The 14,926-nt window shown below is 32.6% G+C and overlaps 2 protein-coding genes and 1 long non-coding RNA gene across 3 annotated transcripts; 2 read left to right on the top strand and 1 right to left on the bottom strand.

Moving 5' to 3' along the window:
* Positions 1 to 206: 206 nt before the first annotated feature.
* Positions 207 to 1,662, bottom strand: LOC136062333 (uncharacterized). Its single transcript, XR_010624104.1, has 2 exons — positions 1,354 to 1,662; positions 207 to 859 (listed from the first exon to the last, which is right to left on the bottom strand). It is a non-coding gene; the product is annotated as an uncharacterized LOC136062333 (long non-coding RNA).
* Positions 1,663 to 10,881: 9,219 nt separating this feature from the next.
* Positions 10,882 to 12,582, top strand: LOC136062329 (receptor-like protein 7). The gene has a single exon (XM_065761251.1). It carries the CDS (start codon positions 10,882 to 10,884, stop codon positions 12,580 to 12,582), a length of 1,701 nt encoding a protein of 566 aa, XP_065617323.1.
* An 87-nt stretch (positions 12,583 to 12,669) lies between these two features.
* On the top strand, positions 12,670 to 14,022 carry LOC136062328 (receptor-like protein 35). Its single transcript, XM_065761250.1, has one exon. It carries the CDS (start codon positions 12,670 to 12,672, stop codon positions 14,020 to 14,022), a length of 1,353 nt encoding a protein of 450 aa, XP_065617322.1.
* The last annotated feature ends 904 nt before the right edge of the window (positions 14,023 to 14,926 follow it).

Here is a 14,926-nt window from a genome sequence, read left to right as displayed (position 1 = left end):
TGGAATGTACATGATGGAGAATTAAGCAGTTTGTTCTAACAATGAAAGCCGAGAGAAAATTATAGTCTATACTCAGATGCTGGTTGATAGGAAACAGCTTAGAGATGATGATTGTATTCAAGGGTTCTTCGAGGGAACCAGCCTCCAAGGAAAGAAAAAGGAAAACAGAAAGGTTAGAGAGAGATTTAGAGATTAGAGAGGAAAGGAAACAAGAATATGCTTGTGTTATTTCTGCTTTACTTCCCAATTCTCACAGCTCTACACTATATACAATTGAGTACAATTGGCAGTTACAACAGTTACAATCATTAGCTAATCATTATCTCAGCATACAGCTGGCACCCTAACCAACTTCCTAACTAACGTGCTCAACAAATCACTAACATACTCAGCACCACAATTCTCACACACACAACACCACACACTCAGCATTAGTACACCAAGTAACTCACAGACTCAGCACTAACACTCTACTCAAGCAACTAACACCAACTCAATTCAATCAACTACTCCTATCACTGGTATTTACATAAGTCACATAATAATGGGATGGATTTTCTTGTCCTGTGATTTTCAATTTCCTTCAAAGAGAGAAAGCTTAACCTCTAGGATCTAGATGAAGCGGTAATGAAACAAAAGGACTTTTCAATCAAATTCACCTCAAGACTAGTTTTCTGAAAAATAATGACAGTTCAAGTTGGCCGAAAACAGAAGCTCCAATAAGACCTCTTGCTTCTCTTGGTCTTGCAGGCATTTGCAGGACAAGAAGAGTGAAGCATCTCCCACATCACTTGTATATCTGCATCCCCCCCGCAAGACTCCATGTCTTTGTAGAGACTTACAAGCCCTTGCCTATTCCCTGCCATTATTACCAAGCGAGACACAGTTTAATTGGGGGAAAAAAATCGCAAACATGACATATTGCAGTTTGTGAAACATAAAATAGAACACTTAAAAGTGGGACAAATGACTTTTATAGTATACGAGATGACAGACTTTTTGTACTTGAGCTTCAATGAAGCACTCAAAACTAAATAGATTTTAATTCCTTTCAAGAAATGTGGTATTTGTTAGATAGCTTTTATGAACATTAACAACAGCAGCATAAAGTGAGATCACCTTGAAGATCTCACATAACCAACTTGTTCTTTTTAATTATCTTGTATGTGTGAGTTCTAGCCAACTCAGTCAAAAAAGTTATTGTTATGTGTGAGTCTGTAACTCTAATAAGGGATTTGAGATCAAATCCTGCAACAAACCCATTGGTGTCTTGAATTAATGGAAACTAATGATTGAACGAGTTCAAATCCTATCGTTTATTAAAACAAAAAGGTTATCTTGTATGTGTCTTACCTTTGGCTTTGTGTCTAAGGAGTGAAGTGACTTTCAGAAGTATACACTTAGTTGGGAAGAGAAGTGAGCGCTTGGAACATAGCCACTCCCTCCACTTTGCCATCTTCACAAAGTTGCTTCTCTTTTTCTTCCACTTTTCCATTATATATCTTCATTTTTTACTAGTATACTTCAACTTCCCCAACCAATAAACTAATGCTAAAAGCAAAACTACAAAATGAATCCTCCATGGAGCAAAGCAACATTTTTAAGGACAATAAGCCTCGTGTAGTCAAATGATAGGACAAAATAAACTAAGTTTATAGTAGAATTAAAAGAGCTTATTAGTTAGAAATGGACATTGAGTAGGAAAGGTCATTTGGACTTAGTCTCTTAGCCTTTCCCAGTTATCCCCTTTAACAAAAGATTCTCATTTTTTAAGCATTATGGGTAGGAGTTATGGGGCCCCTAGTCAAACGGTTGGTTGCTTTTTCTTTCAATACCTTCTTGATTGTCTGTGCCTCTTTCCCTTTGTCCATTGGTAATGGTTTAAATTCAAATTGAATTAAATTGGTAATGTTTACTCAAAATCATTAATCTAATGATACAATTTTTTTTCAAGAATCTTGTTAAGGTGGCATATTTTGATTGGTGCTAATAAAAATGGTGGTGTCACTGATGAGCTTATACAAAAGTTATGTTACTTCAATCACAACATAAACCTTAGCTCAATGATTATGAAAATAATTATTAAAAATTTTGTGTTTCTAACATTACTTTATATAAAATTAATGTATTTTCATCAAATCAAAAAGAAAGACATGGATAGTAACTGGATTCTCTTGGTATCATTTTCAATTCCAAAGTATGCTTAATAATCATTTGACCGCCACATCTAAACAAGGAGCATTGAAGCATGCGCTAGCACAACTGCTTCTGGTGAAATCGTCAACTGCTTCCAATGACATCTCACCAGCTCTAAGTTCTTCCAACCCCAACTCGTTATTTTGTATGTTATACACTTAGGCGAGTTTCGTTCAACTTTTTAAAACTGTGCTTTTTTTTAAAATTGGATTTTTAAAAAGTGCAATATAAAACTAGGCTTTTTGAAAAATATGAGTGTTTGGTAAAAGCTGTTAAAAAGTGTTTTTTGAAAAAACTGAGTTTTTTGCTAGCATTTATAAAAGTAGTAGTTTGAGTGGTAAATTACCAAAAAGAACAATGTATTTATAAGGGAGTTTATTTCATTTTTAAATCAACTACTTCATAATACTTACTCAAAAAAAAGCTACTTAATAATAATAATAATAAATATATTATTGTCATAATTATTTGTTATTACTATTACTATTATTGGTATTATTTTAATAATGTAAGTTTTTTTTAGCATCAATTATTTGTTATTTTAAAAATTTTGAACCAAGTATATTATCTGTCTTACTTTAATAATGTTATCTATTTTTAATAATATCAATATCACTATTTTAATAATGTTTTTGTCTTATTGAATATGGTGTTATCTGTTCTGGCATGATGGTTTGAAGGGATTTCAAAGGGTAAGTTGGGTTTTTAATAAAACAAGTGGGCAATTTGGTAATTGAACGAACAATGCCTGAAAGTCGAAGTGGTTTTTTGGCAAAAACTAACCAAAGGTCATTTGGCTTTTTGAAAAAACAACTTTCTTTCTAAAGCAGCTTTTTAATACCCACCAAACACGTAGCATTTTGAACTTTGAAGTAAAAATTGCTTTTTACCATCTGAAAGTGCAAACAAACGGGCACTTACTGCTGCTAGTTATATTACTGTGGTTTCACATGTTATTTTCCATTATTGAACTTGAATAAACAATATGCGTGGTTAACTATGACCCACATCTGGGAATTCTTGTTGGATTTTCTCATCTTTGCCAGTGCACCATATAATATATGACTAAAATATTTTTAAGAACATAATGACATGTAAGAGTTGGAGACAGCTATTGGATATTTATAAAGGAAAATAACAAATGCTACTTTCTTTTTATAGATTATGGATAAATACATTGTTTCCAAAACTACTAGATTCTCCAAAAGATTCAACAAAATAGCCTATTTAATTTGATATCACATCATGTCTCGCAACCCACTAGGGCCACATTTTATTGACACTCTTAACTCCATTTCATCGTTCAAAATAAAATATTATAAATCCAAAGATGTATTATGGATAAATACATTGTTTCCAAAACTACCAGATTCTCCAAAAGATTTAACAAAATAGCCTATTTAATTTGATATCACATCATGTCTCGCAACCCACTAGGGCCACATTTTACTAACACTCTTAACTCTATTTCATCATTCAAAATAAAATATTATAAATCTAAAGATGTATTAAGTACTATATTATTAATTGTATGTACATAGTCACATATTGGATATAAAATCTTAATTATGTCACAGGAAACTGAGATATTTGAACTAGCAATCCTCACTTCATGAGGCTTGGTTCTTAAGATAATTGTGTTATCCTATATTATCTATTGGTCTAAATTCGTTTAAAATACTCATCCCATTGAAGTTTCCCAGCTATGGGTACTAATACCTTCAAGCAGAGATCCCAAACACATCACACAAATTAACAATATATAGGGATCAATGAATCGCCTAATCGTAACAAAACTTCCATTCTCTAGAACTAATCCTATTGCATCTGAATGATTACCAACTAATTTTTTTCTAACATAAGAAAATCTAATAGTAAAATACATCCAGAATGTTCATCACAAGGTTTACACAGTTGCAGCAGCTTGGGCTACAAGCCTTTTCTTTGCCTTGTTGATGATAAACAACTTGATTCTACCCTAGGGAATAGACCCACTGCTTTGTCCCTTTTCCAGTGGTGGAGACATTTCTAAGGCTAGTTAAAAACTCATGACCAAGGGGCATATTGAACGTGGACAGTCTCAAAGCTTGTGCATCTCCAAGTTCTATCATAAAATTTATGCAGTTGCAGCAGCTTGACCGGCAAGTCTCTTCCTTGACTCCTTTATAACATAATAGAGATTACATTAGAGTGGATTATTATATTTATTATCCATCTAAGTATAGAGGTACAAAATATTTCAGACAACAAAGATCTTTTTGGTCAGCCCAACTTTCCCAAATCAGAGCTATTGGAGATATCATGACTCAAAGATGTTCAAATGAATCAAATTCATTGTAGGTCATTACCTAATTACTTGTAAAACAAGCAAAGTAACCATAATCTTATTTGTAGGGTAAGTTGCATAATCTTGGGATTAGCTAATACATACATACATACATACATACATATATATATATATATATCCTACATTGCCAAGGGCTCTTTGCTGTAGAAGTAGAGCATCAAACTAAATCACATTTATTCTTACTTATGTTTACTCTCTTTTCTTAATCATTCTCAATCTCACAACAACAAATCTAACAATAACCATTCAATAAAGTGAAGAAGAGCTACAACAATTTAGCATCCTATGATGGAGTTTGTCTTTAGGATTTGGTTGATCACTTAGACAAAATACACTAATTCACTAGAAGGTCACTGAGAAATGGTTGAAGTGCACATACTTATGAAACCAGAAGGATATGTCTAATCAGTCCTAACCTTCACATCGACAAGAACTTGTCATTGCATCGAGATGTCAAATACTTCACGATAAGTGAGAACATGTTTTAACCTGTTTCGAAGGATAAGGATCAATGCAAGCATTTTCTGGATTTATGGGGCCTGGATGATGGCTTTGGAGCTTGCACACCAGAACATTAACAAGACATAATTAGAGTAAGCAAAAACCAAGTTTGTCAACATACAATGTTTGCCAAGCATCCAATGTTTGTCAACATTTTTTTTTTGGTGGTAAATAATGTTTGTCAACATAATTAGCTTAAATTTAAAAGTAATGTGACTGCTTACATGGTTGGGTGTAATTGGTACAACATCACTTTTATGTGGATCTAACAGTGATACCACCTTTATTATGTGCTAATCACAATAAGGTATGTGATCAGTTGTGAAAAATAATATTTCTAGAATTATTGAAATGCAAAAACTTGTCAAGTTTATTAAAATTCAAAAGCTCATCAAGTGTTTCTTCAATCCTCTGTTTATCCATAGAAAAATATAAAACGTGACATAAACAACAACAATCAAGTTTCAATCCTAAAACTTAAAGGTTCGCTATGAACCTCAATTGATTAATCAAAATCGGTCACATTCTTTTGATTCATCAAGTCCAACTAATAACATAATAAAACATGAAAAACAACTAGCAACAGTGTTTGTTATCAATATAAGTAACATTATGATCTAATATGTTGAATTTCATAGACTTTATTGTTGTTCAGTTGCGCATCACTTTCTTATGAAATGATAGTAGAAATAAATTTGTAACGTGACACAAGATAGCATAGTTACATAGGCAAATGCAAAGAATATCTAGTAGAACGATGACAAACACAAAATACCAACATTTTGACATTCTCTTTTCATTAATTTAAACGAGTCTATCCAGATTAGAACTTTGAAAGTGGCACAAAAAATCAAATATATTACATATTGTTTGATGGGTTTCTCACATTAAAATTACTACTCACAGCCTTGCACGATGGGTGGAAAAATTTAACGATTTGTGATTTTTTTAAATGGAAAATGAAAATAGTATAGCAGACTTATAAGTGTTAGTTTTAAACCATTCTTAAAATATAGAAAAAAATGATGAGATTATTTTCTAACAAAGTATAGTTGATACAATATACTGAATTTTCTAAATTAAGCTATCTATATTTGTTATTTTAAAGTGTTTTAAATTTTGTAAGTTTTTTTTTAAAGGAAACATAATACATTATACATTCAATTATTATATAAGGCGAATATTTTGTAAATAATATAATGTGTAACTAAAACTTGTTTCTAATGCTTCTTACAAATAGTGATCCTCTAAAACACACCGAATAGACCCAAATGGACCAAATTAGACTGAAATAAACAGAAATGCACCAAATGGACGAAAATAGACCAAAATGCTAAATTGATGTGGCTATGCTAGGTTAGCCCTTTTTCTTTTTCTTTTTCTTTTTTATACTAAGGTAGCCCTAATTTTTTAGAGAAATATTGAGGCAAAAAACATATAAGCAAATTAAGTATGATTAAGGAGAAAAGAAAACTCTAGCTAATTGTATACATAGAGTGAGTGATTGATTAACTTAGCGGTTAGAATAACAATGGGCCAGGACTAGCAGTTGTTAGTTTTAGAATTAAACACGTAAATGTCCCAATTCCAAGCAAGTCCCAGCTAAGGGGCCCAATTTGAACTACGAGTTTAGTTGGGCAACTTGTAGAGGCAATGTTACTTATACAGGCCCAATTGGAAGCAAGGCCTGATTTAATAATCGCCTCAGCTATACTTTCCATAATGTCTAGATGTAGCTCAATTTATTTTATAAGCCTTGTTTAGATTAATTTAAATTTTAGTTTGTTCACTTTTCTAGGTACAGCTTATATTTGTTAAGCAAAATAAGAAAATATGCTAATTCAAACACACACTATACCGCCCTCTAGTACTCCAATTTATAAGATAGCAACTCTTGCAAGTTGAATTTCAAAATATCCACATTTAAAAGGACAAGTACCAAAGCCATTGCTAAACATGATGCCTCTTTGATGATGAATATTATAGGTTCTTTTTAAGTTTGTGATTTTCATATGAATACATACATACATACATACATACATACATATATATATATATATATATATATATATATATATCCTACATTGCCAAGGGCTCTTTGCTGTAGAAGTAGAGCATCAAACTAAATCACATTTATTCTTACTTATGTTTACTCTCTTTTCTTAATCATTCTCAATCTCACAACAACAAATCTAACAATAACCATTCAATAAAGTGAAGAAGAGCTACAACAATTTAGCATCCTATGATGGAGTTTGTCTTTAGGATTTGGTTGATCACTTAGACAAAATACACTAATTCACTAGAAGGTCACAGAGAAATGGTTGAAGTGCACATACTTATGAAACCAGAAGGATATGTCTAATCAGTCCTAACCTTCACATCGACAAGAACTTGTCATTGCATCAAGATGTCAAATACTTCACGATAAGTGAGAACATGTTTTAACCTGTTTCGAAGGATAAGGATCAATGCAAGCATTTTTTGGATTTATGGGGCCTGGATGATGGCTTTAGAGCCTGCACACCAGAACATTAACAAGACATAATTAAAGTAAGCAAAAACCAAGTTTGTCAACATACAATGTTTGCCAAGCATCCAATGTTTGTCAACATTTTTTTTTTGGTGGTAAATAATGTTTGTCAACATAATTAGCTTAAATTTGAAAGTAATGTGATTGCTTACATGGCTGGGTGTAATTGGTACAACATCACTTTTTTGTGGATCTAACAGTGATACCACCTTTATTATGTGCCAATCACAATAAGGTATGTGATCAGTTGTGAAAAATAATATTTCTAGAATTATTGAAATGCAAAAGCTCGTCAAGTTTATTAAAATTCAAAATCTCATCAAGTGTTTCTTCAATCCTCTGTTTATCCATAGAAAAATATAAAACGTGACATAAACAACAACAATCAAGTTTCAATCCCAAAACTTAAAGGTTAGCTATGAACCTCAATTGATTAATCAAAATCAGTTACATTCTTTTGATCCATCAAGTCCAACTAATAACATAATAAAACATGAAAAACAACTAGCAACAGTGTTTGCTATCAATATAAGTAACATTATGATCTAATATGTTGAATTTCATAGACTTTATTGTTGTTCAGTTGCGCATCACTTTATTATGAAATGATAGTAGAAATAAATTTGTAACGTGACACAAGATAGCATAGTTACATAGGCAAATGCAAAGAATATCTAGTAGAACGATGACAAACACAAAATACCAACATTTTGACATTCTCTTTTCATTAATTTAAATGAGTCTATCCAGATTAGAACTTTGAAAGTGGCACAAAAAATCAAATATATTACATATTGTTTGATGGGTTTCTCACATTTAAATTACCACTCACAGCCTTGCACGATGGGCGGAAAAATTTAACGATTTGTGATTTTTTTAAATGGAAAATGAAAATAGTATAGCAGACTTATAAGTGTTAGTTTTAAACCATTCTTAAAATATAGAAAAAAAAATGATGAGATTATTTTCTAACAAAGTATAGTTGATACAATATACTGAATTTTCTAAATTAAGCTATCTATATTTGTTATTTTAAAGTGTTTTAAATTTTGTAAGTTTTTTTTAAAGGAAACATAATACATTATACATTCAATTATTATATAAGGTGAATATTTTGTAAATAATATAATGTGTAACTGAAACTTGTTTCTAATGCTTCTTACAAATAGTCATCCTCTAAAACACACCGAATAGACCCAAATGGACCAAATTAGACTGAAATAAACAGAAATGCACCAAATGGACCGAAATAGACCAAAATGCTAAATTGATATGGCTATGCTAGGTTAGCCCTTTTTTTTTTATACTAAGGTAGCCCTAATTTTTTAGAGAAATACTGAGGCAAAAAACATATAAGCAAATTAAGTATGATTAAGGAGAAAAGAAAACTCTAGCTAATTGTATACACAGAGTGAGTGATTGATTAACTTAGCGGTTAGAATAACAATGGGCCAGGCCTAGCAGTTGTTAGTTTTAGAATTAAACGCGTAAATGTCCCAATTCCAAGCAAGTCCCAGCTAAGGGGCCCAATTTGAACTACGAGTTTAGTTGGGCAACTTGTAGAGGCAATGTTACTTATATAGGCCCAATTGGAAGCAAGGCCCGATTTAATAATCGCCTCAGCTATACTTTCCATAATGTCTAGATGTAGCTCAATTTATTTTATAAGCCTTGTTTAGATTAATTTAAATTTTAGTTTGTTCACTTTTCTAGGTACAGCTTATATTTGTTAAGCAAAATAAAAAAAAAAATGCTAATTCAAACACACACTATACCGCCCTCTAGTACTCCAATTTATAAGATAGCAACTCTTGCAAGTTGAATTTCAAAATATCCACATTTAAAAGGACAAGTACCAAAGCCATTGCTAAACATGATGCCTCTTTGATGATGAATATTATAGGTTCTTTTTAAGTTTGTGATTTTCATATGTCCATTATGCAAGCGAAATATGTGTGTGGATAGTATTGTAAGATTCATCACTGACTCAATTTGGACATTGATTTATTTTCAGGCATATGTTACATGTTTATTTTTGGCTAAAATGCAAAATTCATCACCCTTTAAATCCAGTTAAAATTCTCATCTCATTGAAGTTCCCTAGCTATGGGTACTAATACCTTCAAGCAGAGATGCTCAAAAGCATCATCACATAAATTTACAAGTATATGGGGTTATATGAATGTCCTAATTGAAACAAAACTTCCACTCTCTAGAACCAATCCTACTGCATTTGAATGATTGCCAACCCATCTTTGACTAGCAGAATACACATCCAAAATCTTCATCCCAAAAAAAAAATTAATTAAATAAGTAAACTTAGGTATGGACCGCCTCCTACTATGAGTGATTGTTTGAATTGTTGGTAGTTAGTTTCAAAAAAAAATTGTTGGCAGTTAATTTATCGCTATCAACACAAAAAAAAGGACTTGTCGGAAGATGGCAATTGGATGGACTTAAAAGCACAAATACTAGGTAACCTCCATATTCCCACTTTTACAAGTATATAGGGTTATATGAATGTCCTAATTGAAACAAAACTTCCACTCTCTATAACCAATCCTATTGCATCTGAATGATTACCAACCCATATTTGACTAGCAGAATATACATCCAAAATCTTCATCCCAAAAAAAATAATAATTACATAAGTAAACTCAGGTATGGACTGCCTCCTACTATGAGTGATTGTTTGAATTGTTGGTAGTTAGTTTCAAAAAAAAATTGTTGGTAGTTCATTTATCATTAACAACACAAAAAAAGGACTTGTTAGAAGATGGCAATTGGATGGACTTAAAAGCACAAATGTTGGGTAACCTCCACATTCCCACTTTTACAATTTTGTCTAAGTATAGCACTTAGCATTAGTGTGAAGCACAAATGTTGGGTTATTATGGCTTCTTGGCTAATGCATAAAATTGACAATGCAACTCGTGAAAAACAAAAGTTTTTTTCTTAAATATCAGTCCATTGGTTGAATCATATCTTCAGAAGTTTACCATTGAAGCATCTGTAAGTCTATAACTGGCTAACTGCCCTCTTCTTCTTATTCATTTAAGATAAATTATTGCTCCACTTGAAAAAAAAAAAAGTGCCACATCTTCTTACAATCTATTCTTTCCATTCAACACTTTTGGTTGACTAGTGGTAGTATTAGGTCCACTAACACTTTTAACACATCTTAAAAGGATCATGTTAATGAGTCTTTCACCATCAACCCACCACTAATTTGAGTAATTTCATTAGTTTCAAAACCCCTTAAAATTCTTTACCGTATTAGTATTATTTCTTTTTACAGCCTTCAATGAGAATTTCACTCCTTTCATGGCTTTCCTTGATACCCGTATGCTCACTTTTTCTTAGCTTCCTTGTCTTTGCAGTGTCTGGACAATGTCTAGGCAAGCAGCAATCATTGTTGCTTGATTTGAAGAGCAGTATCAAATTCAACAGTACTTTGGCCACAAAACTGGTGTATTGGAATGAAAGTACTGATTGCTGTTCATGGGAAGGTGTAACCTGCAGTGAGGGACGTATTGTTGGTCTCAACCTAGACAGTGAATCAATCTATGGTGGCCTTGACAATTCAAGTAGCCTTTTTTGTCTCCAATATCTCCAAAACCTGAGGTTGGCTTCAAATAACTTCAACCATTCACGGATTCCACCCGAATTTGGAAATCTGACGAATTTGAGTTACTTAAACCTATCAAATTCTGGCTTTTCAAGCCCAGTTCCCACTCAGATTTCACGCCTCACAAGGTTGGTTACTCTTGATTTGTCTACTCTCTTAAGCATTTCTTCGTTGTCCCTTGAGAGCCTAGATTTTGCTACTCTAGTTCAAAACCTTTCACACCTTACAAAACTTTATCTTTATGGTGTATTTATATCAGCGCCAGGGATTGAGTGGTGTAAGGCTTTATCATCTTCATTGCCAAATCTAAGAGTGTTGAGCATGTCATATTGTTTTCTTTCAAGGCCTTTTCATTCTTCCTTAAAGAAGCTTCAATCTCTCTCAGTTATTCATCTTAACAATAATCGTTTTTATGTTACGATTCCAGAATTTTTTGAAGATTTCACAAATTTGTCTTCTTTGAAACTCAATTCTTCCAGATTGATTGGAACATTACCAAGAAAGATTCTCCAAGTTCCAACACTGCAGTTGCTTGATTTATCAAAAAATGAACTTAACGGTCCTCTGCCAAAATTTCATCCAAATGGTGCTCTTCAATCATTGCTGCTTAGTAAGACAAAATTTTTAGGGACACTACCAACTTCTATTGGTAACCTTAAAAGGTTGTCAAAACTAGATCTTTCAGGTTGCAATTTTAATGGATCAATCCCAATTTCCATGGAAAATCTTACTCATTTAGTTCATTTGAACATGTCATTCAATAACTTCAGCGGACCAGTTCCATCATTCATCATGGCAAAGAATCTTACAGAGATAAACCTTTCAAATAATAATTTAACAGGTCAGATCACTTTCAATTACTGGAAAGAGCTTCAAAGTCTAGTGAATCTTGACTTGCGTTACAATTCACTTGAGGGAAGTATTCCAATGTCCCTTTTTTCCCTTCCATTATTCCAAAAATTGCAATTTTCCTACAACCCTTTTCCCGGTCAACTCCCTGAATTTTTCAATATTTCTTCTTACCAACTAGATACTCTTGATTTAATTAGCAATAACCTTGAAGGGCCAATACCAATGTCTATCTTTGAACTCCGAGGCCTCCAGAATCTCCTACTTTCTTCAAACAATTTTAGCGGTTCTTGGCAGCTTAATGCATTTCAGCAGTTCAGAAATCTTTCAAATCTTGGTCTTTCACATAATAGTTTGTTGATTGAATGTAATGGAGCCAATTCTTCGTCCTTTCCCAAAATTGAGTCATTGGGCTTGGCTTCTTCCAAGTTGAATACAGTTCCTGATTTCTTGAGAAACCAATCCAATTTAGTCATTCTAGACCCTTCAGATAACCAAATTCTTGGAGAGATACCCAACTGGGTTTAGAAATTTACTCATCTTCTTTACCTAAATCTCTCTCATAACTATCTAGAAGGACCTTTACTCAATCTAAATTCTTCTACAAAAACTACAATGATAGTCTTAGACCTTTCCTCCAACCAACTCCAGGGGCAACTATCTACTCCCTTACCATCTGTTGTGCATTTGGATTTGTCAAGGAATAATTTCAACTCTGTTATACCAGCTAGCATTGGTAGCTCCATTATTTCCGCCAGTTTCTTATCTCTTTCAAGCAATAAATTCCATGGGCATATCCCTGAATCAATATGCAATGCTAAATCTCTTCAAGTTCTAGATTTGTCTCATAATTCCTTGAGTGGCACATTTCACCAATGCTTCTCTACACTGAGTAGAACTCTAGGGGTTCTCAATCTAAGAAGAAACAATCTCATTGGCACAATATTTGATAAGTTTTCAAAGTATTGTCGCTTACAAACTCTGAATCTGAACGAAAGCCTACTAGAAGGAGTGATACCAAAGTCTCTTGCCAATTGCACAAATTTGGAGGTATTTGACATTGGGATCAACCAGATACATGATGCATTCCCATGTCACTTGAAGAAAATATCCAATTTGTACATCCTTGTCTTGAGATCTAACAAATTTTATGGATCTATTGGTTGTGAGGGACCAAATGATACTTGGCCAGTGCTTCAAATTGTAGACCTAGCTTCAAACAACTTTAGTGGTAGGCTATCAGTACAAGCCTTGGCTAACTCAAAGACAATGATGGCTGATAATAAGGCCTATTCAAAGCTCAAATACCTCCATTATAATGCTAGACTAGGTTTTCCTTCTTATTATCAAGATACAATAACTATTGTTAGCAAAGGTCTACAGATCGAGTTAGTGAAGATTCTGACTCTTTTCACTTCAATTGATCTTTCATGCAACAATCTTGATGGACCAATACCAAAAGATTTAGGTGTACTCAAAACATTGTATATTCTCAACTTATCATTCAATGCTTTCACAAACCCAATCCCACCATCTTTGGGAAAATTGAGTGAACTTGAGTCACTAGACCTATCAAGCAACAAGCTTATCAGTGAGATCCCTATGCAACTTGCAGATGGACTTACTTTCTTATCAGTGCTAAACCTATCATTTAGTCAATTGGTTGGGCCGGTTCCATTTGTCAAGCAATTTGCTACATTTTTGGAAGCTTCTTATGAAGGGAACAAAGGATTATGTCGCCCCCATTTGAAGACAAAATATGGATCTGTTGAGCCACATTCACCATTTCCAACATTTGAAGATACTCATCCGAATTCTAGGCCTTTGATTGATTGGAAATTCCTAAGTGTAGAATTGGGATTTGCTTTTGGATTTGGGATGGTGATAATGCCTCTTATGCTTTTGAAGGGGTGGAGGATATGGTATTACAAACACATTGATGACATATTTTTCAAGATCTTTCCTTAATTGTACCATGGGGGGAAAATATACCGACTAGTCCGAGCACATAAGAATCTGATGCAAAGGCACTAATGGTTGTTATGAAGAGCAACACAACAATTAGATATGAGATTTTTCAAGTAAGATATTCGTAACCATTTTACATTCTTGCTAAACATTATTGTAACTTTGTAAGATTATAAAAAATGAAGTTATTTTTGTACACAGTTAGCTTTAAATTTTATTCAACAAAAAAGAAGAAGAAGAGATAGATATATAAATATATATGTATGTATGTATATGAGTGGTGTAGTTGTTAAGTAGTGAAGTCGTCCTACATTAGATACTAATAAGAAAACTGAGTAGTTAATATAACATAGTAAGCCTCATATTCATTAAATTTATTAACTTTCTCTTGACTTGTTTTTTGATATTGATGTTTCTTTGTAAGTTCACAACTTTTATCATCTTAAAAAACTTTAATTTTTTTTTTTTTTTTTTTGTGAAGGTTTTATCAGTAATATCATATCTCAAACACATGGAGAAGATTGAACTTTTTATTTTTTTTTATAATACAATATTATGAAATGATAGTAGAAATAAATTTGTAACGTGACACAAGATAGCATAGTTACATAGGCAAATGCAAAGAATATCTAGTAGAACGATGACAAACACAAAATACCAACATTTTGACATTCTCTTTTCATTAATTTAAATGAGTCTATCCAGATTAGAACTTTGAAAGTGGCACAAAAAATCAAATATATTACATATTGTTTGATGGGTTTCTCACATTTAAATTACCACTCACAGCCTTGCACGATGGGCGGAAAAATTTAACGATTTGTGATTTTTTTAAATGGAAAATGAAAATAGTATAGCAGACTTATAAGTGTTAGTTTTAAACCATTCTTAAAATATAGAAAAA

The sequence above is a fragment of the Quercus suber genome, unplaced genomic scaffold, assembly GCF_002906115.3.
Source record: "Quercus suber isolate HL8 unplaced genomic scaffold, Cork oak 2.0 scaffold_403, whole genome shotgun sequence".
NCBI lineage: Eukaryota > Viridiplantae > Streptophyta > Magnoliopsida > Fagales > Fagaceae > Quercus > Quercus suber.
This window is presented reverse-complemented; position numbering and strand designations above follow the sequence as displayed.

Excerpts from the sequence above, each read along its gene's own strand:
- LOC136062328 (XM_065761250.1), top strand. The coding sequence starts at position 12,670 with ATGATAGTCTTAGACCTTTCCTCCAACCAACTCCAGGGGCAACTATCT.
- LOC136062329 (XM_065761251.1), top strand. The coding sequence starts at position 10,882 with ATGAGAATTTCACTCCTTTCATGGCTTTCCTTGATACCCGTATGCTCA.